The 22,211-nt window shown below is 46.9% G+C and overlaps 1 protein-coding gene across 7 annotated transcripts in view; it reads left to right on the top strand.

The window, feature by feature from the left end:
* FHIT (fragile histidine triad diadenosine triphosphatase) overlaps positions 1 to 22,211 on the top strand; it is a 921,710-nt gene that overhangs the window by 190,643 nt on the left and 708,856 nt on the right. Inside the window, exon 1 of one of the 7 annotated variants that reach the window (XM_064156963.1) lies at positions 15,776 to 16,286. The exons of 2 other annotated variants lie outside the window; for them this stretch is intronic. In XM_064156963.1, coding sequence (XP_064013033.1) covers positions 16,201 to 16,286 — 86 coding nt within the window. In that variant the 5' untranslated portion in view covers positions 15,776 to 16,200. Of the gene's footprint in view, positions 1 to 15,775; positions 16,287 to 22,211 lie in introns of those variants that run through there. 4 more of the 7 variants (XM_064156962.1, XM_064156960.1, XM_064156964.1 and 1 more) reach the window with 4 other exon arrangements.

Below are 22,211 nucleotides of genomic sequence, written 5' to 3'. Positions count from 1 at the left end.
TGCAGAGATACAGGCTGGGGTCGGAGTGGCTGGAGAGCAGCCAGACAGAGAGGGATCTGGGGGTGCTGATTGATACCCGCCTGAACATGAGCCAGCAGTGTGCCCAGGTGGCCAAGAGAGCCAGTGGCATCCTGGCCTGCATCAGGAATGGTGTGGTCAGCAGGAGCAGGGAGGTCATTCTGCCCCTGTACTCTGCACTGGTTAGACCACACCTTGAGTGCTGTGTTCAGTTCTGGGCCCCCCAGTTTAGGAGGGACATTGAGATGCTTGAGCGTGTCCAGAGAAGGGCGACGAGGCTGGGGAGAGGCCTTGAGCACAGCCCTACGAGGAGAGGCTGAGGGAGCTGGGATTGGTTAGCCTGGAGAAGAGGAGGCTCAGGAGAGACCTTATTGCTGTCTACAACTACCTGAGGGGTGGTTGTGGCCAGGAGGAGGTTGCTCTCTTCTCTCAGGTGGCCAGCACCAGAACAGTGCCTCATCCAGGCTTTTCTTGAACACTTACAGGGACAGTGACTCCACCGCCTCCCTGGGCAGCCCATTCCAATGCCAATCACTCTCTCTGCCAACAACTTCCTCCTAACATCCAGCCTAGACCTTCCCTGGCACAACTTGAGACTGTGTCCCCTTGTTCTGTTGCTGCCTGCCTGGCAGAAGAGATTGACTCCCTCCTGGCTCTAGCCTCCCTTCAGGTAGTTGTAGGCATCAATGAGCTCTGCCCTGAGCCTCTCCTGCAGGCTGCACACCCCCAGCTCCCTCAGCCTCTCTTCATAAGGTTCATTTTCCAGGCCTCTCCCCAGTTTCATCTTCAACACTGACTTTGTTTTATTGAGTTCTGAATTTCTTCAACATATTTATCAGTAGGAATCATGGATCCTAACTAGGAATTTTAACAATGCTTCCTAGATCCTCTGTTAGATGACAGCCAATGTCCTGGTACCTCTAGTCCTTGCTGTGCAGAAACACTGAGCGAAGAACTTAGTAAAGTTCATCCTTTTAATTGATAAGAAATTCCCTCAGCACCTTTATGTCTTGCCTGTGTTTTCCCATTTCAACTTTGCTACTAGACAAACTTAATTGTTTTTTGATTAAGTTCAATTTACACTCACTTTTATTGTTCCTCAGGAACTTTCTTTTCAGGACAAGTGGATCTGCTTTTTGAGATGTTCAGGGTTGTTTTTTTTGGCCTCTTGATACACTAAATAATCCAAATACCATACAATATTGTATGAAGACTTTCAGCCTTCTGCAAATAGCATTTCATTCTGGAACTTCTGCAAAGCAAATTGGTTTGCTTCTCCAATTTGTCTTGCGGAATATGTAGTTGAACTAAAGTTTGAGGGTCACTCATCCTTTCATTAATGCCTCCTATTGGATAGTTTAGGCAAAGTAGCTATTTTGAAGCTAATTCTCAGGATGTGTGGAGCTTTAACCATGAGGCATATCCTTGTCTGATTCTGAACATGAGCCAGCAGTGTGCCCAGGTGGCCAAGAGAGCCAGTGGCATCTTGGCCTGCATCAGGAATGGTGTGGTCAGCAGGAGCAGGGAGGTCATTCTGCCCCTGTACTCTGCACTGATTAGACCACACCTTGAGTACTGTGTTCAGTTCTGGGCCCCCCAGTTTAGGAGGGACATTGAGATGCTTGAGCGTGTCCAGAGAAGGGCGACGAGGCTGGGGAGAGGCCTTGAGCACAGCCCTACGAGGAGAGGCTGAGGGAGCTGGGATTGGTTAGCCTGGAGAAGAGGAGGCTCAGGGGAGACCTTATTGCTGTCTACAGCTACCTGAGGGGAGGTTGTGGCCAGGAGGAGGTTGCTCTCTTCTCTCAGGTGGCCAGCACCAGAACAAGAGGACACAGCCTCAGGCTGCACCAGGGGAAATTTAGGCTGGAGGTGAGGAGAAAGTTCTTCCCTGAGAGAGTCATTGGACACTGGAATGGGCTGCCCGGGGAGGTGGTGGAGTCGCCGTCCCTGGAGCTGTTCAAGGCAGGATTGGACGTGGCACTTGGTGCCATGGTCTGGCCTTGAGCTCTGTGGTAAAGGGTTGGACTTGATGATCTGTGAGGTCTCTTCCAACCTTGGTGATACTGTGACACTGTGATACTGTGATACTGTGTGATACTGTGAAGTTCAGTTTATTTACTCTTTGTGGAAATGAAGCAGAATGAGTTTTCTTGTTTATATATCCAGTTTCATCTTGCTTTAATTTGTGCTGTAGCATGTTGTACTCAGCACTGGTCAGGCCACACCTTGAGTGCTGTGTCCAGTTCTGGGCTCATCAATTCAAGAGAGAGGTTGAGGTGCTTGAATATGTCCAGAGAAGGGTGATGAAGCTGGTGAGGGGCCTGGAGCACAGCCCTGTGAGGAGAGGCTGAGGGAGCTGGGGGTGTGCAGCCTGCAGCAGAGGAGGCTCAGGACAGAGCTCATTGCTGTCTACAACTACTTGAAGGGAGGCTGTAGCCAGGTGGGGTTGGTCTCTTCTGTCAGGCAACCAGCAACAGAACAAGGGGACACAGCCTCAAGCTGTGCCAGGGGAGGTCTAGGCTGGATGTTAGGAGGAAGTTGTTGTCAGAGAGAGTGATTGGCATTGGAATGGGCTGCCCAGGGAGGTGCTGGAGTCACTGTCCTTGGAAGTGTTGAAGCAAAGCCTGGATGAGGCACTTAGTGCCATGGTCTGGTTGATTGTCTAGGTCTGGGTGCTAGGTTGAACTGGATGATCTTGGAAGTCTCTTCCAACCTGCTTGATTCTTTGATTCTCTGGTTCTCATATGAATTCTTGGATCGTGTCTCTGTTTGTGGCATTCATTTGGACACTGCTAGACATAATTTCATCCAGGTTCTGCTGTATAGGGATGAAGAAGGCATTCTCCTCACAGGGGTCTGAGGAGAAAGCAATCAAGCCCTAATAGAACCTTAAATTGTGTGAGGGAATAAATAGAGTGTCTGGATGAAGCACTTAGTGCCATGGTCTAGTTGATTGGACAGGGCTGGGTGCTAGGTTGGACTGGATGATCTTGGAGGTCTCTTCCAACCTGGTTGATTCTATGATCTTCTAATCATTCTTGTACGTATGCTGACTTTGCTGCAGACAAAAACTTGTCTGACTGCTCTAATACCTGTCTATAACAACTTGATTCTGTTTCAGTTTTATCCCCAAAGTGATTATTTTTGCTTATAGCACTCTACATTAGATATAGTTAGGAGATCTGGGGTATGTTCCAAATCTTAAGCATGGCTCTGGCTGAGCAGCAATTGAGTCTTGGGTTTGGATTATTGGCAAGGTAGCTGTTACTACCACTGAGTACAACAAAGCAGCTTGGGATCAAGGCAAACACTCATGTTCCAGTGTCTTTCTCTTTTGGGATACACAGAAGTCTGGCCTACAAGGTCTGAGAATTGATTTTTTATTCTGGTTTTTGTGCTTTGTAATCATTGATTTATTTATTTTAATGTGTGTTAGTCACATTTTTAGGCACCAGTTTATTTGCACAGTAAATGTCTAATGTCTGCACTGCTGTAATATGTTCTCATTGCTCTTGATATGATCAAAAGAACCATTCCAGTGTCTTTCCTGCTCACCTTATAGTAGGCAACTTGCCCCATGCTAGGCAACTTTCTTCCATCTTAAAGTTAATTTACCGTGGTCACATCTTGCCAGGTAATATTTGAGTTTGTGTGCTGATTGGAGGCTAATTGGACTATTTAATGAGAGAAAACAGATTATTTGTTGTAAAAAGAAGAATAGCAATGAAGTCTCTACCACTCAATGGTTTGCTGAAAGGTATAAAAAGCCAAACTGTAAACAGTTTGTCCCTCTTTGCTCTGGGATGCTTCTTCCTTCGCTTCTCCTTTGCTCCACTCTAATATCTTCCACTAACAGGTAGCAAAGTTAAGCTTTGTGGGTTTGTTTTCTGTCTGGGAAAGAAAGGGAGAGAGAGGAGGTGGTTTTGAGCCCCTTCTGGGCTTCACTTGGTTAGTCCAGGAGGGAATTTGGAGTTCTGTATTGTTTCTCATTTGTGTATAACTGAAAATACTTAAAAATATAGGATCACGGAGTCAGAGAATGGTTTAGGTTGGAAGGGACCTCAAAGCTTATCCAGTTCCAGCCCCCTGCCATAGGCAGGGACACCTCCCACTAGAACAGGTCACTCAAGGCCTCATCCAACCTGGCCTTGAACATCTCCAGGGAGGTTGTGGAGCATAGAATCACCATGTGTGATCTTTGATGTGATGGAGTGCAGCTGTCTGTGTGCTGTAAGTACTGAAAGGCAGAGGACTTCAATGAGATGTTATCTTCTAGGGTTTTAAAACATCAAAACTCTGTTGTGCAGCCTTCCCTGAGCTGAAAGGTAGGTAAGTTGTGGACTGCTTTTGCTTGGCATTATAACACCAAGGGGAAGCTTCTCATTTTCTCCCTAAAATGTTGTTTCCTGCTATTTAAGCTAAAAGATGAAATAGTGTATCTTTTGAATGGTTTGGGGTTTTATTTTTGCAATGACTGCAGTTGAAGTGAATGGATAGTTTGAGAGGAAAAGGCTTGCTGGACCCTTTTATCACTGTATCTTGTGTTCATTTCATACTCCTCTCAACAGCATAATGAAACTACTTCGTTGTGGCATTTCCATGCATCTCCTTTTGCTTTCCTCCTCCTCCTCATTCTAATGTCTCCTTGCAATTGTATTACAAAAGAATCAAGGAAGCACTGTATGTGCACAAAGGACATTTGGAAATCCTAATGTCAAGGGTCATTAGTCCTTTTGAGTCCTTGGACTTATAAAGGTCCATTTCTGCATACAGAAAAGATTATAGGGAAAGGAATCCAACTGGGGAATAATTCTTTCAGGTTAGCCTTTCACTTTGTGAGATTTGCCAAATGTAAATGAAAAAGAATACTAAGTCAAGATAGTTTGCATATGTTTGGATTTGCTGCATCTGTTACCCACAGCATTTCTGTTGAGAACTGATGTCGTAATCACCCCTGAGGAGGCTCAGGGCAGAGCTCATTGCTGTCTACAACTACCTGAAGGGAGGCTGTAGCCAGGAGGGAGTCAATCTCTTCTGCCAGGCAGGCAGCAACAGAACAAGGGGACACAGTGTGAAGTTGTGCCAGGGGAGGTCTAGGCTGGATGTTAGGAGGAAGTTGTTGTCAGAGAGAGTGATTGGCATTGGAATGGGCTGCCCAGGGAGGTGGTGGAGTTGCTGTCCCTGGAGGTGTTGCAGCAAAGCCTGGATGAGGCACTTAGTGCCATGGTCTGGTTGATTGGCTAGGGCTGGGTGCTAGGTTGGCCTGGATGATGATCCTGGAGGTCTCTTCCAACCTGGTTGATTCTATGATTCTATTGTATGATTCTAATTGTTCCCCACAACTTATCTTCCTTCTATTTTTACATTCCATTTTCCTTCAACATTTTTTATTGCCCCCCCCAGCTGCACATTTTTCCTGCAAAATTACTGTAGAAGCTTCTTATTTTGTTTGTCCATTTGTTTGTTTGTTTGTTTTTCTTTGAAACTTATATCTGCTTATTTTAATTAGTTATCAGGTTGTTGTTTGTTTGTTTGTTTTCTGAAGGCAGAAATGTATTGATCATAGAATCAGTCAAGGTTGGAATGGACCTCCTCAAGGATCATCTAGTTTCAACACCCATGCCATGGGCAGGGACACCCTACAGTAGATAAGGCTGGCCTTAAACACCTCCAGGGATGGGGCTTTGATCACCTTCCTGAGCAACTCATTCCAGGGTCTCACCACCCTCACAGTGAAGAAATTCTTCCTAACATCCAGTCTTAATCTACCCATTTCCAGCTTGGTTCTCTTCGCCCTAGTCCTTTCACTAGCTGACAGCCTAAAAAGTTCCTCCCCAGCTTTCTTGTAGGCTGGAAGAGGCCTCCAAGATCATCCAGGCCAACCTAGCTCCCAGCCCTAGACAAGCAACCAGACCATGGCACCAAGTGCCTCATCCAGTCTTTTCCTGAACACCTCCAGGGATGGTGACTCCACCACCTCCCTGGGCAGCCCATTCCAATGCCAATCACTCTCTCTGACAACAACTTCCTCCTAACATCCAGCCTAGACCTACCCCAGCACAACTTGAGACTGTGTCCCCTTGTTCTGTTGCTGCTTGCCTGGGAGAAGAGCCCAACCCCACCTGGCTACAGCCTCCCTTCAGGGAGTTGTAGACAGCAATGAGCTCTGCCCTGAGCCTCCTCTTCTGCAGGCTGCACACCCCCAGCTCCCTCAGCCTCTCCTTATAGCATTTGTGCTCCAGGCCCCTGCCCAGCTTTGTTGCCCTTCTCTGGACACCTTCCAGCACCTCAACATCTCTCTTGAATTGAGGAGCCCAGAACTGGACACAGCACTCAAGGTGTGGCCTGACCAGTGCTGAGTACAGGGCAAGAATAACCTCCCTTGTCCTGCTGGCCACACTGTTCCTGATGCAGGCCAGGATGCTATTGGCTCTCTCGGCCACCTGGGCACACTGCTGGCTCATCTTCAGCCTACTATCTATCAGTACCCCCAGATTCCTTTCCTCCTGGCTGCTCTCCAGCATCTCATCCAGTTTAAGTGTTTGTTTTGTTAACTAATAATAACTTATTCTAATATTGCACAGGTTTATTCTATTAAGAGAGAGCCTGACTGTGTTGTGACTGCAAAGGGACTTTGGCTTAGGAAGATCAAAGGACTTGCTGTTCTCTTCATATGTGGGACAAGAATAAACCCACTAGATCGTGCTAATACTTGACATTTTTCTTCCTGAGCTAGAGGACTCTTGTCAAAAACCACATCTGCCTTTGTGCAGTCTGAAGCATAGGAAGACTCTCTTCACATTGATTATGTGGAGTTTTTCTTTCTCCCTTGTAACTGATTGCAGAATTTGTTTCTGGAGGAAGAGAGAAGAATCAGGCTTTCCTCTTTCTCTACTCCATGAACATCTGGGCTTCTCAGAGATCTGTAGCTAATCACTCTGGTAGTGTTCCTGCAGTAAGATAGTGGCACAGGTTTATGGACTTATAATCACCAAAAACAAGGGGTGTAGGGAGAGAAAGGAGAATTTAACATCTCAGTCACTCTGCAAATGCAACTTTTTTTTTTTTCTTATTTATTTGAGTAGGCTTTGGCTATAAACAGTAAGTTTTGAATCAAACAGAAAATGATCTCCTTTCTATCTCTTCTTTCTCCCTGGGCTGTGGCTGTTTGAGCTAGATTGCTAGCTCAGACCTAGGGGAGAGGTGAACATTCTAGGGATAGGCCATAGAATGTTAACAATGGATAAGTTAGTATCATTCCATTGGAGCATCAAGAGCTTTGTGTCTGGAAGCACAGCTTGGACCTTCCCCTTGCTGCTTCTGCTGCTTCCAGTGCTCTCTTCCCCCACTGCTGTTTTGACTGCTGCTGCTTCACTGCTTCGCCGCCGCTTGACCCCTTCCCCATCTTCATCAAGGTGATTCTATTTCTCTAGTAGTTCATTTCTCCTTATACTATTTAAACTACAAGAAGTAGAAGTCCATCTTTTCCCTGACTTGCCAAAAAAATCTGTGTTGTGGTGAGTTGATTCTACCAGGGGAGAGATCCACCTTAACCCGGGACATGGCTATACAAAGTGCTTCTTTCTCTATCACTGATGATCTTTATGTGGTTTTATATACAACCTACCCTAGCTGAGCAAAGTCCAGAGCATCTCATAGTGCTGCCTAGGGAAATTTTATCAGCAGCAGGATAACATTAAGAGGAGGAATCAAGCAATTAATTTTGTTCAAGGTAAGATCAGCATATCTGACTAGATATTATATTAGTAAGCCAAGCAAAATTTCAGAGTTAATTTAGACTATGTGAAGTAAAGTCATCTCTTTTTTTTTCTTCAGATGCATGAGAAGAGATGATTAAATTCCAGATTTCAGTGTAAATTAGCTTCTAAACATAGAGGTTTGCAGCTTGAATTGAATCAAAGACTATTTCAGGGGTTCAGGGTGTTAACTATTTGCTGATGGCTTTGCTGGATTCATTTTTGGGAATGATATCTCGCTGGGGTTGTCCAATTCACAGTATATAATGGATTAATGGTTTGGAACTTTATCTATAATTCTTCAGCTTTATGTTTAAACAGTTCATAAACTCTTGATATCCTTTTTTTCCCCTCTTGAATTCATTAAGAAAATACCATAAAGCAAAGGCTAGCCCTACTTCATGTTTTATTATTCAGAAAGATGCATGGCTATATAAATATTCTCAACCACTGTAATGGAATCGTTTAAGGACTTTGAGGAAGGAAAAAAAAACCCCACCCAAAGTCAGTCTTTTTTTGGCTTCATCCTCCTAAAAAGAGCTAAAATGGACAAATTCATCAAATGCCTGATGGGTAGGGTGGTTACCATTTAAGGCTTAGAAAGCTGAGGTGCTTTTTCCTTGCAGCTTTTGCAAAGCCTGTAATGCTGTTACCATGGGTATGGCACCTGCCTGAATACAGGGCAGGGCAACCATCAAGTTTGCAGATGACACCAAGCTGGGGGCAGATGTGGCTGGGCTGGAGGGCAGAAGGGCTCTGCAGTGGGACCTTGACCGCCTGGACAGATGGGCAGAGTCCAAGGGGATGGAGTTCAATAGTTCCAAGTGCAGGGTGCTGCACTTTGGCCACAGCAACCCCATGCAGAGATACAGGCTGGGGTCGGAGTGGCTGAGAGCAGCCAGACAGAGAGGGATCTGGGGATGCTGATTGATACCCACCTGAACATGAGCCAGCAGTGTGCCCAGGTGGCCAAGAGAGCCAGTGGCATCCTGGCCTGCATCAGGAATGGTGTGGTCAGCAGGAGCAGGGAGGTCATTCTGCCCCTGTACTCTGCACTGGTTAGACCACACCTTGAGTCCTGTGTTCAGTTCTGGGCCCCCCAGTTTAGGAGGGACATTGAGATGCTTGAGCGTGTCCAGAGAAGGGCGACGAGGCTGGGGAGAGGCTTTGAGCACAGCCCTACGAGGAGAGGCTGAGGGAGCTGGGATTGGTTAGCCTGGAGAAGAGGAGGCTCAGGAGAGACCTTATTGCTGTCTACAGCTACGTGAGGGGAGGTTGTGGCCAGGAGGAGGTTGCTCTCTTCTCTCAGGTGGCCAACACCAGAACAAGAGGACACAGCCTCAAGGCTGCACCAGGGGAAATTTAGGCTGGAGGTGAGGAGAAAGTTCTTCCCTGAGAGAGTCACTGGACACTGGAATGGGCTGCCCGGGGAGGTGGTGGAGTCGCCGTCCCTGGGGCTGTTCAAGGCAGGACTGGACGTGGCACTTGGTGCCATGGTCTGGCCTTGAGCTCTGTGGTAAAGGGTTGGACTTGATGATCTGTGAGGTCTCTTCCAACCTTGGTGATACTGTGATACTGCTTTTATTTTCTGAGTTATTTTGCATAAACTCCTTTAAGACTAACTCTAGTGCTAAAGTGTCTTCCCCAAAACCTGATTTCAACATTTTGAGCTGGACACAACTAGGTCTCTTTATGATTCCTGCCATAGGCTGTTGTCTTGAGATTTATGAGTGATTCTTTATCATCATATTCACAAAGAATTCTGTTCACTTTCCAGGGCAGTGCTTTCCCCCTCTATGCCTTTGCTTTTTTTTTTTTTTTCAGTCCTTGCTTTGTTGTCATATTCAACATTTCTGTTTCAATTCAGTTGGCTTATATTATGTGAAACATCTTCCTTCATGAGTGCAGTGGCACATCTAAGACAGCATTCTGTTTGACAGGAGAAATCTGAGATGCTTTCCAGGGAGAGAATCTGCTCCCTAACTGTAGTCCATCCTTGTCATCCTTTGTGATGGTTTGGGTGTTCCCTGCCCCCACACACACTTAGGAAAATCACCCAGACTAGACTCAGTGGCTCTGGAAATTGAATGAAGCTTTACATTTACAGCTTAGCACAATATACAAGCAGGTATTTACAATATATATAGAGAAACAGTAGGGAGTCCCTGCTCATGGCAGGGGTTTGGAACTAGGTCATCCTTATGGTCCTTTCCAACCCTGACTGATTCTGTGATTCTATGATTCTAAATGTACAAGTTAAAAAGGTAATACAGAAACACAGCAGCCCTCCCAGAAACCTGAGTCCCCAGGAGGGGCTCCCAACCACCCTTCCACCTTCTCCCATCCTTCTACCTTACCCCAGACTTTGCCTTATGCCTCAAGGTAAGTTGGAGGGTCAGCCAGGGGGGTTAGGAAGCAGATGGATTAGTCACACAGACAGCAGGTTAGAGAGAGAAGTTCAGTGCAAAGCCCAGAGAGAGATTCCCTTGTCTATATTTGAGTTCTTGTTCTTACACATCTCAGCAAGCCTGTGAGTGCAGCAGGCATCAGCACTGTTTCCTTTTCACAGCCTAGCATCTAATGCTTCTCACCAAAATATCCCAGCTAGGCTCAAACTAACACATCCTTCTACTATCTGCAGTAGCCAGTTTTGATCTTTACCTATCAGACCTAATTAAGATCCTTTAAATATCTGATAATAATTAAATAATTGGGCAGCCTGTTCCAAGGTTCTGTCACCCTCACAGGGGAAAAAATCCTCCTCATGTTTAAATGAAGCTTCCTGTGCCTCAGCTTCCTCCCATTGCCCCTTGTGCTAGAATTGGGCATCACCCATCAGAGCCTGGCTCCAGCCTCCTGGCACTCACCTTTACATCTTTATAAACATGAATGAGGTCACCTCTCAGTCTCCTCCTCTCCAAGCAGCACAGCCCCAGCTCCTTCAGGCTCTTCTCATTAGAAATATGTTCCATTCCCTTTATCACCTCTGGGGCTCTGTGCTGGACTCTCTCAAGCAGTTCTGTGTTCCTCTTGTACTGGGGTCCCAGGCCTGAACACAGCACTGCAGGTGTGGCCTCACCAGGGCAGAGTAGAGGGGCAGGTGAACCTCTCTCGACCTACTAGCCACAGCCCTTCTAATCCACTCTAGAATGACATTGCTCCTCCTGGCCACAAGTGCACACTGCTGGCTCATGGTCAACCTCCCATCCACTAGGACCCCCAAATCCTTTTCCCCTTCACTGCCTTCCAACAGGTCAGTCCCCAACCTATACTGATCGTTGGGGTTGTTCTTTCCCAGGTGCAAGACTCTACACTTGCCCTTGTTGAGTTTCATTCAATGTCTCCCTGCCCAACCCTCAGCCTGTCCCAGTCTGGCTGAGTGGCAGCACAGCCTTCTGCTGTGGCAGCCACTCCACCCACTTTGGTATCATCAGCAAACTTGCTGACAGTGTACTCTGTGCCCTCATCCAGGTCACTGATGAATATATTGAACAGAATTGGTCCCAGTACTAACACCTGTGGGACCCCACTAGTCACGGGCCTCCAACTAGTCTCCATCCCACTGACCACAGCTCTCTGGCTTGTGTCCAACAACCAGTTCCCAATCCACCTCAGCACCTACTCTTTGATGTTTGAAATGAGTTACGGTGTGGCCACCAAGCCTAAATCTAAAGCAATGCATTTTCAGTGTGGGTTAAGTGGAAGGGAATGAGTTAATACTGCAAGAGGAAAATGGGTTAATGCTGGAATATAAAGAAATGTTCACTTGAGCTATTCCCTTTGTGTATACTAAGATGCAAACTTTGTAAATATGGAGTGTGTAATCTGCATTCATGTGGAAAGGTTTACTTCATCAGTAGGTGAGATCTGCTAGCTCATGAGTAATGGTTTGGAGCATTCCTGAGACTTCATAAAATCACAGAATCAACCAGGTTGGAAGAGACCTCCAAGATCATTCAGTCCAACCTAGCACCCAGCCCTGGCCAATCAACCAGACAATGGCACCAAGTGCCTCATCCAGGCTTTTCTTGAAGACCTCCAGGGACAGCAACTCCACCACCTCCCTGGGCAGCCCATTCCAATGCCAATCACTCTCTCTGACAACAACTTCCTCCCAACATCCAGCCTATACTTTCCCCTGGCACAACTTGAGACTGTGTCCCCTTGTTCTGTTGCTTCTTGCCTGGGAGAAGAGACCAAACCCCACCTGGTTACAGCCTCCCTACAGGTAGCTGTAGACAGCAATGAGGTCTGCCCTGAGCCGCCTCTTCTGCAGGCTGCACACCCCCAGCTCCCTCAGCCTCTCCTCACAGGGTTTGTGTTCCAGGCCCCTCACCAGCTTCCTTGCCCTTCTCTGGACACCTTCCAGCACCTCAACATCTCTCTTGAATTGAGGAGCCCAGAACTGGACACAGCACTCAAGGTGTGGCCTGAGCAGTGCTGAGTACAGGGGCACAATAATCTCCCTTCCAATTATTCTGTTTCTTTCATTACTGTTGCTAATCTCTTTTGAAAACAAAACTGAAACTTATGAAGCCAAACCAAAGTAGCCAACAAAAAAAACCCTCCAAACTTAAGGGGAGCTGACTTCTGTACTGTTTGCAGTGTCAGTAAGCTGGAGACAGGCCCCACATCTGTGGAAACAGCTCTTCAGATCTTCAGCTGTTGGTGCATAAATGCATCAGACTCAAGCCAAGGAGGCAAAGGGCCAGGTGCAGTTTGTGAACATCCCCAGAAGCATCAGCTCTCACAAGACAATAGCTTTTTTCAGTATCACAGTATCATCAGGGTTGGAAGAGACCTCACAGATCATCAAGTCCAACCCTTTACCACAGAGCTCAAGGCCAGACCATGGCACCAAGTGCCACGTCCAGTCCTGCCTTGAACAGCTCCAGGGACGGCGACTCCACCACCTCCCTGGGCAGCCCATTCCAGTGTCCAATGACTCTCTCAGGGAAGAACTTTCTCCTCACCTCCAGCCTAAATTTCCCCTGGCACAGCCTGAGGCTGTGTCCTCTCGTTCTGGTGTTGGCCACCTGAGAGAAGAGAGCAACCTCCTCCTGGCCACAACCACCCCTCAGGTAGTTGCAGACAGCAATGAGGTCTCCCCTGAGCCTCCTCTTCTCCAGGCTAACCAATCCCAGCTCCCTCAGCCTCTCCTCCTAGGGCTGTGCTCAAGGCCTCTCCCCAGCCTCGTCGCCCTTCTCTGGACATGCTCAAGCATCTCAATGTCCCTCCTAAACTGGGGGGCCCAGAACTGAACACAGGACTCAAGGTGTGGTCTAACCAGTGCAGAGTACAGGGGCAGAATGACCTCCCTGCTCCTGCTGACCACACCATTCCTGATGCAGGCCAGGATGCCACTGGCTCTCTTGGCCACCTGGGCACACTGCTGGCTCATGTTCAGGCGGGTATCAATCAGTACCCCCAGATCCCTCTCTGTCTGGCTGCTCTCAGCCACTCCCACCCCAGCCTGTATCTCTGCATGGGGTTGTTGCGGCCAAAGTGCTGGGTAACATCAAGTGTGAGCTCTTCAGTGGTTTCTCTGATCTAAGTTTGCAATTCTGGAGGTTATATTCTGGCAAAGGATCCATATAGTTAGAACAGGGAGAAAAACACAAAGCTGGGGGTATCTTTCTTGCTTCCAAATGAATGGTAATCCATTTATCCAACTTCTCTGTTCAGCCATATCTGCATCTCACCAAACCATTTATACTCCTTACTCACCAGGAGTACAGCTTCTTCTATTTCTTTCTCCCTGTCCTTTCTTTTCCCCCTTACCTTTTGAAATTCTAAACTGCTGGAAAGCAATGTGAATAATTGATAGCTTTTATTACTCATTGTTCATTGCTCTGGCATAAAGAAAAAGAATTCTTTTTTCCAGTTTACTCTCCTGTGTACTCAACTGGCTTGAGGCATGCAAAAATTAGCAGCTATAGACACTACCATTTCTGAGAAGGTTTTTCATTTTCTGGCTAGTTTGATGGGCTTGTATTTTTAATTAACAAATCTAGAAGCAGTAGTGTGGTAGTAGTAGGGCTTTGGTGAAACATAACCAGCCAACCCCATTTTAATGAGTGAAATTACACTGGAGATTAATTTGTCTCCATGTAAAATGAAAGTGTGCTAGGAAAGAAACAATTTCTATTTCACTTCCCTTGGAAGATATAGAGAGATAAAAGTGAGATGATGAGGTGCTGGAATGTGTCTAGAGAAGGGCAACAAAGCTGGTGAAAGGCCTGGAACACAAACCCTTTGAGGCAAGGCTGAGGGAGCTGGGGGTGTGCAGCCTGCAGAAGAGGAGGCTCAGGGCAGAGCTCATTGCTGTCTACAATTACCTGAAGGGAGGCTGTAGCCAGGTGGGGTTGGGCTCTTCAGCCAGGCACCCAGCAACAGAACAAGGGGACACAGCCTCAGGTTGTGCCAGAGGGGGTCTAGGCTGGATGCTAGGAGGAAGTTGTTGTCAGAGAGAGTGATTGGCATTGGAATGGGCTGCCCAGGGAGGTGGTGGAGTCTCTGCCCCTGGAGGTGTTGAAGTCAAGCCTAGACGAGGCACTTAGTGCCATGGTCTGGTTGACTGGCTAGGGCTGGGTGCTAGGTTGGACTGGATGTTCTTGGAGGTCTCTTCCAACCTGGTTGATTCTATGATAGCTGTTTCCCTTCTGAAATGCTTTAGAAGCAGCCAGAATTTAGATGTTACAAACTTCTGTGCTAGGAGCTAATCAATATTTGAGATCTGTATCCAGCACAGATTTGATGTCAGATGAAGTGTAGAACAGGACATTGCAATTCCTCTTTTCACATGTCTTAACACTGGTTCTGCTTCCAGATAAGTTCATCTAAAAAGAAAAAGGAACTAATTTTACAGACCAGCTTGAAATATTCCCACTAACATATAGTAGAACCTCTTCAGGGAAGGTTTTACAGGCTGCTGCCCCACTATATTAGATCTACTTTAACTGTCTTTGGGCACAAAGATCACAGGATGTTAAGGCCTGGAAGGGACCTCCTGAGATCAAGTCCAACCCCCCTGCCAGAGCAGGACCATAGAATTTAGCTCAGGTCGCACAGGAGCACATCCAGACAGGCATTGAGAGCCTCCAGAGAAGGAGACTCCACAACCTCTCTGAGCAGCCTGTGCCAGTGCTCTGGGACCCTTACAGTCCAGAAGTTCTTGTGTTGAGGTGGAACTTGCTGTGCTGTAGTTTATACCTATTGCTCCTTGTCCTATCACAGGATGCAACTGAGAAGAGGTTCACAGGATCACACAGGATGTTAGGGGATGGAAGGGACCCAAGGAGATCATGGAGTTTGTCCCCTCCCTTTTGACCCCCCAGCCCTCAGATATTTATAACCACTGATTAAATCCCCTCTCAGTCTCCTCTTCACCAGAGCAAACAGCCCCAGGTCCCTCAGCCACTCTTCACAGAGCAGTGCTCCAGCCCCTTCATCATCTTCATAGCCCTCCCTTGGACTCTTTTGAGCAGATCCCTGCCCCTTCTGAACCGGGGAGCCCAAAACTGAACCCAGTGTTCCAGGTGAGGTCTGAGCAGGGCAGAGCAGAGGGGGAAGGAAGTTCCCCTATTGCCAGTAGGCTTTGTATTTTCAGGTAACTAATAAGCTAAACAAGAAGCTGTGTAGCCTTGGCAGTAGGGTCAAGACCAGGATGTCCTATCTAAAGTCTGTCTGCAGCTGTGCCACTCTCAAAGACTTTTGCCATCTCATTTTTATAGCTTGCTCATCAGTAAAAAAGGGCCAATGGCAGTGGCTTCATGTTGTAAACTGTTTCCAAGATGTGAACTCTTGGTGTGGTGCCTTTGCTTTTCCAAGTGTGCTAGTGGCAAACTTCAGTTCTGAAAACAGCTGTGATCTTTTGGGAGGGGACATTCTCTAATGGCTATCCTGCTTGCAAGGCTTGAGGAGCAGGTGTGCTCTGGGCGAGCTAATGAGAGCCCTGTTGCAAAGTGCTGCTGAGGGTGAGCTCTTCCTGTACCACGCTGAATTAGCAACTGCTCCCTGTGTCTTCTGGCAGTCCTCTTCAGTTTTTGGTGATGGGTTGAGGATTTTCTGAAGCTAATCTTTATTTGGAGTTATTGAAGTTGGACAATCTTGGTTTAATTCATCATGCAGGGTTGTGGTCTCTTTAAGGAGAGAAGCCAACAATTAGCAAGGTAACTGGAGGCAGCTGTGGGTCGTTAACCCCAGCTTGCTTTGGGCTCTGCCATTCTGTTTCCTGCTCCAGCCCTGCCACAAGCTCTTGCTTTTGGTGTCCAGTGGTGTACTCTGCCACTGGGAATGTCCTTTAGTGTCACAGTTCTGTTTTAGTTTAGAGAAGTCTTTTACCTGTGAAGAGAAGGGATGGCACTTAGCCACAGCTGTTAGTTCTGGTTTAACAGCAGCATCTGAGTAGATCTGGTTGGATCCCATGGAAAACATACTGGAATGCTGCTTCTGTGCTTTTCTGGCTGCCGATGCAGATGAGTCTGGGAGCACCGAGAGCTGCGACTTGAGGTAAGGGAGCCAAATTGTGTCTGCATTTCAGGTCTTTGAGGCGTTCAAGTACTTTCTTTGGTGAGCCGTTGTGATGGTTTGGGTGTTCCCCCTCCCCTCTGCCCCACCTGTTGGCAATCACCCTGCAAGTTAAGGAATGAAGCTTTGTAAGCTTTTCAGCTGCAAGTTAAGGAATGAAGCTCTGTGTTCCTTTACATTCACAGCTTAGCAGAAGATAGAAGCAGGTATTTACAATATCTACAGGTCCAGACAGAAATCACAGCTCACAGGGTGTTAAGGGTTGGAGGGGACCCGAGGAGATCATGGAGTCCAACCCCCCTGCCAGAGCAGGACCATAGAATTTAGCTCAGGTCACACAGGAACACATCCAGACAGGCACTGAGAGCCTCCAGAGAAGGAGACTCCACTATATCTGCAGTACAGGAGGCAATCACCCTGCAAGTTAAGGAATGAAGCTTTGTAAGCTTTTCAGCTGCAAGTTAAGGAATGAAGCTCTGTGTTCATTTATATTCACAGCTTATCATAAGATAGAAGCAGGTATTTACAGTATCTACAGCTCCAGACAGAAATCACAGCTCAGAGGGTGTTAAGGGTTGGAAGGGACCCAAGGAGATCATGGAGACCAACCCCCTGGCAGAGCAGGACAATCCTATCTAACACAGATCACAGAGGAACACATCCAGACAGGCATTGAGAGCCTCCAGAGAAGGAGACTTTACAATATCTGCAATACTGATGCCAGGGTGGATGTTCAGGCAGGTGCTTAGGGTATGTATTCTAGGTATGATTTGGACCTTCCACCACACATGGGCATCTCTTCCTAGTTTATACTCTTCTTTTTTTGTGAACCTAAAATTGCATCAAACTGTGAAGCTTCTGCAGGCTTGAGTGTTTCATGGTATTTGCACTTGTGGCCTTCAGTAGTGCATTCTTGTCATGGGAACCCAAGGCAGTGTTTCTTAACCTTTCCAGAACATCTCAAGTTTGTTATTCTCAAGATACTTAAAAGCTAAATTGAGCAGTGCTGTTCCACTACAAAATACAGTAATTGGAAAGAGGGCAAATGTTTGCATCCTGAATATTGTGTATCAGCTAATTGTTTATTATAGTCTAGCAGCAATTGCAGGTGCAAAGTGGAATACTAATTACACTCTGCATTTCTGTACAACAGTGTGGTAGTTTTATCAAGGCTGTTTAGCTGCACAATGCACACAGCCCAGACTATGGTACAGCAATAAAAATCATCTCTTCAGTTTGCTATTAATCAATCTACAGAATGGAATTAGTGTTTTTGGAACAAGTTACAAACTAATTACAAACATCACTTGCATGTTACCCTGTGTTGCTGCTGTATTTCTTTGTTGACGTTAGCTGCGACTCGTAGAATCAGTCAGGGTTGGAAGGGACCACAAGGATCATCTAATTCCAACCCCTCTGCCATGGACAGGGACATCCTACCATAGATCAGGCTGCACACAGCCTCATCCAGCCATGGCGCCTCAACCATCTCCCTGGGCAACCCATTCCAGACTCTCACCACTCTCATGCTCAACAACTTCCTCCTCACCTCCAGCTTTGCTCCATTCCTCCCAGTCCTGTCACTACCTAATATCCTTAAAAAAATCCCTCCCCAGCCCCCTTCAGATCCTGGAAGGCCACAATGAGGTCGCCTGGGAGCCTCCTCTTCTCCAGACTGCACAGCCCCAACTCTTTCAGTCTGTCCTCACAGCAGAGCTGCTGCAGCCCTCTGAGCATCCTCCTGGCCCTCTCTATGGAGAATTTTTCATAGTGTGAACTGCCAGGAGCCCAGTGTCAAACTGCATCTAGATGTTTAGCCCAGGTGTCTTCATGATCCTGCACTATGCTGGTGGTGAAGGCATCTGGTGTTTTGAGTGGCTTTGGGGTATTTCTAGTGAACTTTAGAGAGAAAGTGGAAGACATGAGATGGAGGGTTCCTTTTTCTCATGAACTAGTGATCCTGCACTATGCTGGTGGTGAAGGCATCTGGTGTTTTGAGTGGCTTTGGGGGTATTTCTAGTGAACTTTAGAGAGAAAGTGGAAGACGTGAGATGGAGGGTTCCTTTTTCTCATGAACTAGAAGCATAATTTAATCCACTCTCTACCAGTTGAAAAGGTGGGGTCTGGAAAAGAGGATTTCTCAAAGCTCATGCCTTTTGTATCTCTTCTGAAGAATTTTGCTGTCATAAAGGCAAAATGCTTCTGATCGTGAAGCACTTCAGAGGGTTACTCACCTAGGCTGGTTTTTGTGCCTGCTTTTATGGGAGGAGCTTAAGAGAAACAAGCCCTGAATGCTCATTTGGTTGGCAAACATTGCATAAGGCTTAACTGTCCAGTCACTGTCTGTTTATTAGGAAGAGAAGCTAGGTAGTAGTTAAATAGAACTGACAGACTAGCAGCAGAAAGCTTCCTTCGCCAGCTCAATCCTTGTCTTAGCACCTAATAAACCTTGATAGAGGGGAAAAGGATGATTCATTCATGGCCAAGGCTTTGTCCTGCAAAGCGAGCTGGAACCGAGAAATCAGCATAATTGTTCTTGCCAGATACTACCTTATTAGGGAAAAGTAGCACTGATTAAGTCTCCTTTGTGGACAAAGGAAAATTTGTTGCTGACTGCAGGGAAAAAAACATCCAAATTGTAAGGCTGAAGTTCAGCTATGTTGACTGTCTCTTAAAAGTAAGTGGTAGATCATCTCTCTGAAGGTTTTCTGTGTCAGTCTTTGAGACACACATTGCTTTAAGTGTAACTTCAAAATGCCTCTTGTTGTCTTGTGTTGATGAAACTGGCTGGCATTCCCTGTTGATCAGCCTCTCCAGCGGACTCCAGTAAGGCTGAGTGAATAAGAGGCAAGTTTCCTTTTCATCTTTTACTTTTAAGTGGTTCAGTATATTGCTGTTTTAAAACTATATCGTGTTCTCAATAATCTGCCAACCCAAAGAATAGTTTGCTTAGAAGAAGCTGAGCAGGTAAACTGTCTGGCTGCTTGCATGGCTGTCTCTTCACTGAGCATGGAGTACCTGATGCCTGAAGCTAGCCAGCAGGTGTCTGAGATACCTGCATTTCACACCTGTTGTCTCTCAATTGAACAGTCACAGCCTGTTAAGGTTTCAGGCTCCACCTGTCCTGGCCTTGAATGATTCTTGTGCTATGGCTGCTCCTAGGGATACAACAATTTTAGTATAAGCAGGTCTGATGAGATATTGCTTACTGCAGCTCTCCTTTGGTAGCTAGGAAAAAAAGAGTACAGGAAACACAACATAACCTGTTAGCAGAAATAAGGACAGAACTAAAGGGGAGGGCAGCTGACATCATCTACCTGGACCTAAGGCATTTGACTCTGTCCCACATGACATCCTGGTCACCAGACTGGAACAACACAGGCTGGATGGGTGGAGCACTGCTGGATAAGGAATTGGCTGGATAGTGGCAGACAGAGAGTGGTGATCAAGGGCACAAGGTCCACCTGGAGACCAGTGCCAGGTGGTGTCTCTCAGGGGTCAGTGCTGGCACCAGTGCTGTGTAACATCTTTGTCAGTGCCATGGACAGAGGATTCAAGTGCACCCTTGCCACGATGAAAGACGGGGAGCAGCTTGATGCAAGCTAAGTTCCATTTATTGTACTTTCAGCACTTGGTTATATACCTTAACATACAAGCCTAATTGGTCATTAAGACAGGTCTCAGGACAGACATCAAGACAGACCTTAACAACTAGATAAGCAAGGATTAAGAAAACCCTGCCAGTTCATGCTTTGCATTGTTTCATCTGCTGCAAGATTCTCCAAGGTCTTTTTGACCCTCTATTTTACTTAACTCAGTACTTTTCCACTTAGACATTCTGAACCCATGGCTTATGTTCCAGTGTGTCAAGACCAAGCAGCTGTACAGCACTGAAAGTCCTACCATTCCCAACCCACCCTCAGCGAGTGTGCAGATGCCACCAAGCTGTGTGGGCATAGTTGACTTGTTAGGAGGCAGGGATCCATCCAGAGGGATGGGGACAGGCTGCACAGGTGTGCCCAGGCCAGCCTCATGACATTCAACAAGGCCAAGTGTAAGGTCCTGCACCTGGGTCAGAGCAATCCCAAGCACAACTCCAGGCTGGGTGGGGAATGGCTGAGAGCAGCCCTGAGGAAAAGGACCTGGGGGTCTGGGCTGATGGAAAGCTCAACAGGAGCCTGCAGTGTGAGTGCAGCCCAGACACAACCCTGTGCTGGGCTGCAGCAAGAGCAGTGTGGGCACAGGGCAAGGGAGGGGATTCTGCCCCTTGGCTCTGTTCTTCTCAGACCCCACCTGGAGTCCAGTGTACAGTTCTGGAGCCCCCAGCACAAGGAGGACATGGAAGTGTTGGAGCCAGTCCAGAGGAGGGCCATGAGGATTCTCAGAGGGCTGCAGCAGCTCTGCTATGAGGACAGGCTGAGAGAGTTGGGGCTTTGCAGCCTGGAGAAGAGAAGGCTTGGAGGAGACCTTGTAGTGGCCTTCCAGTATCTGAAGTGGGCTACAGGAAGGCTGGGGAGGGACTGTTGACAAGGTCTTGTAATGACACAACAAGGGGTAATGGGGGAGGGGAGGAGATTGAAACTAGATGTTAGGAAAGGGTTCTTTGCAGTGAGGGTGGTGAGACACTGGCACAGGTTGCCCAGAGAGGCTGTGGCTGCTCCCTGCCTGGAGGTGTTCAAGGCCAGGCTGGATGAGGCCTTGAGCAACCTGTTCTAGTGGGAGATGTCCCTGCCTATGGCATGAGTTTAGAACTGGATGATCTTTGTTGTCCCTTCCAACTTAAACCAGTCTATGATTCTACTGTTCCCTGTGCTGTAACTCTTATAGAATGCTATCAGTTATTTTCTGACCCAAGATTTCTCCTTTCTTTTGTACAAATCCGTGTTTTAAGTTGGAGATTTTCAAGCTACTCAAACAATTATCTGCAATGTCATGCCTTAAACAGCTGCAAGCTGTTGGCTGCACTCTTGCATGCATGTTTTGCTCAGTGGCAGTGTGTGTCCTGTCCGTGTTGTAATGCTTTACATCTTCCATCAAGAAGAGTATACAGCAACATAGGTAATGACCTGTAGTCTTAATGATCCTCTTCCTAGCATCAGTTGTCAGTTGGCTGTTTTTATTCTGTGTGCTCTCACTCCTAGATCATTTAGTTGTATTTTCCCCTTGTTTGTTAGCTTAGAGAAGAGCTGCAGTAGCCTGGAGATTTCAGTTTCTTCAAATAAGAAGTATATGTTTGAGATGGAGATGAACAGGATGCTGAGAACTCTGCCCCTGCTTTGCTCTTGATTCTTATTGAATCTAGCATGTAATTGTGCTCAAGTTATACTTCACTTGACTCAGAATTTAGTTAACTTGACTGAAATAGCTTTGTTTTTCCCTCTTGCTTTTTCCACCCTAATAAGCAGGAGGAGGATGGTTGCTGTGAAATATGTGCACTTTCTGTTAGGCCCCAGGAACCTGCAAATCTTTCCACTACCATTTGAAAAGTCAATCATTAAGGGGGATCAGAGAAAGGCTACTGGCTGGTCAACAGCAAGTTGATCCAATTCAGTCTCTTGGTTAGGTTTATTAGGCTTCATGTCTGCTGCTTTGGGAACAGATGCTGCAATTTCATCTGCTGTGGCTGTAGACTCGGAGAGTGTGTGCATCAACCAGGAAAAGAGTTTCTCTTCAGTTGGTGAATTTGATCTGAATTTACTGTTGCTGCATGTGTCTTTATAGCTTTCTCTTAGCAGAACTAGCACCTCACCTTGAGTTATCCACTCTGTAACCTCCATTTGGTCCAAGTACTTACACGTACTTGGATCAAGTGAGATGAGGGAGGTTCTTCTTCCCCTGCACTCAGCACTGGTCAGGCCACACCTTGAGTGCTGTGTCCAGTTCTGGGCTCCTCAATTCAAGAGAGAT

This window comes from Pogoniulus pusillus, chromosome 16 (assembly GCF_015220805.1).
Source record: "Pogoniulus pusillus isolate bPogPus1 chromosome 16, bPogPus1.pri, whole genome shotgun sequence".
NCBI lineage: Eukaryota > Metazoa > Chordata > Aves > Piciformes > Lybiidae > Pogoniulus > Pogoniulus pusillus.
The sequence above is the reverse complement of the archived record's forward strand: the minus strand, read 5'-3'. Positions and strand labels throughout refer to the sequence as shown.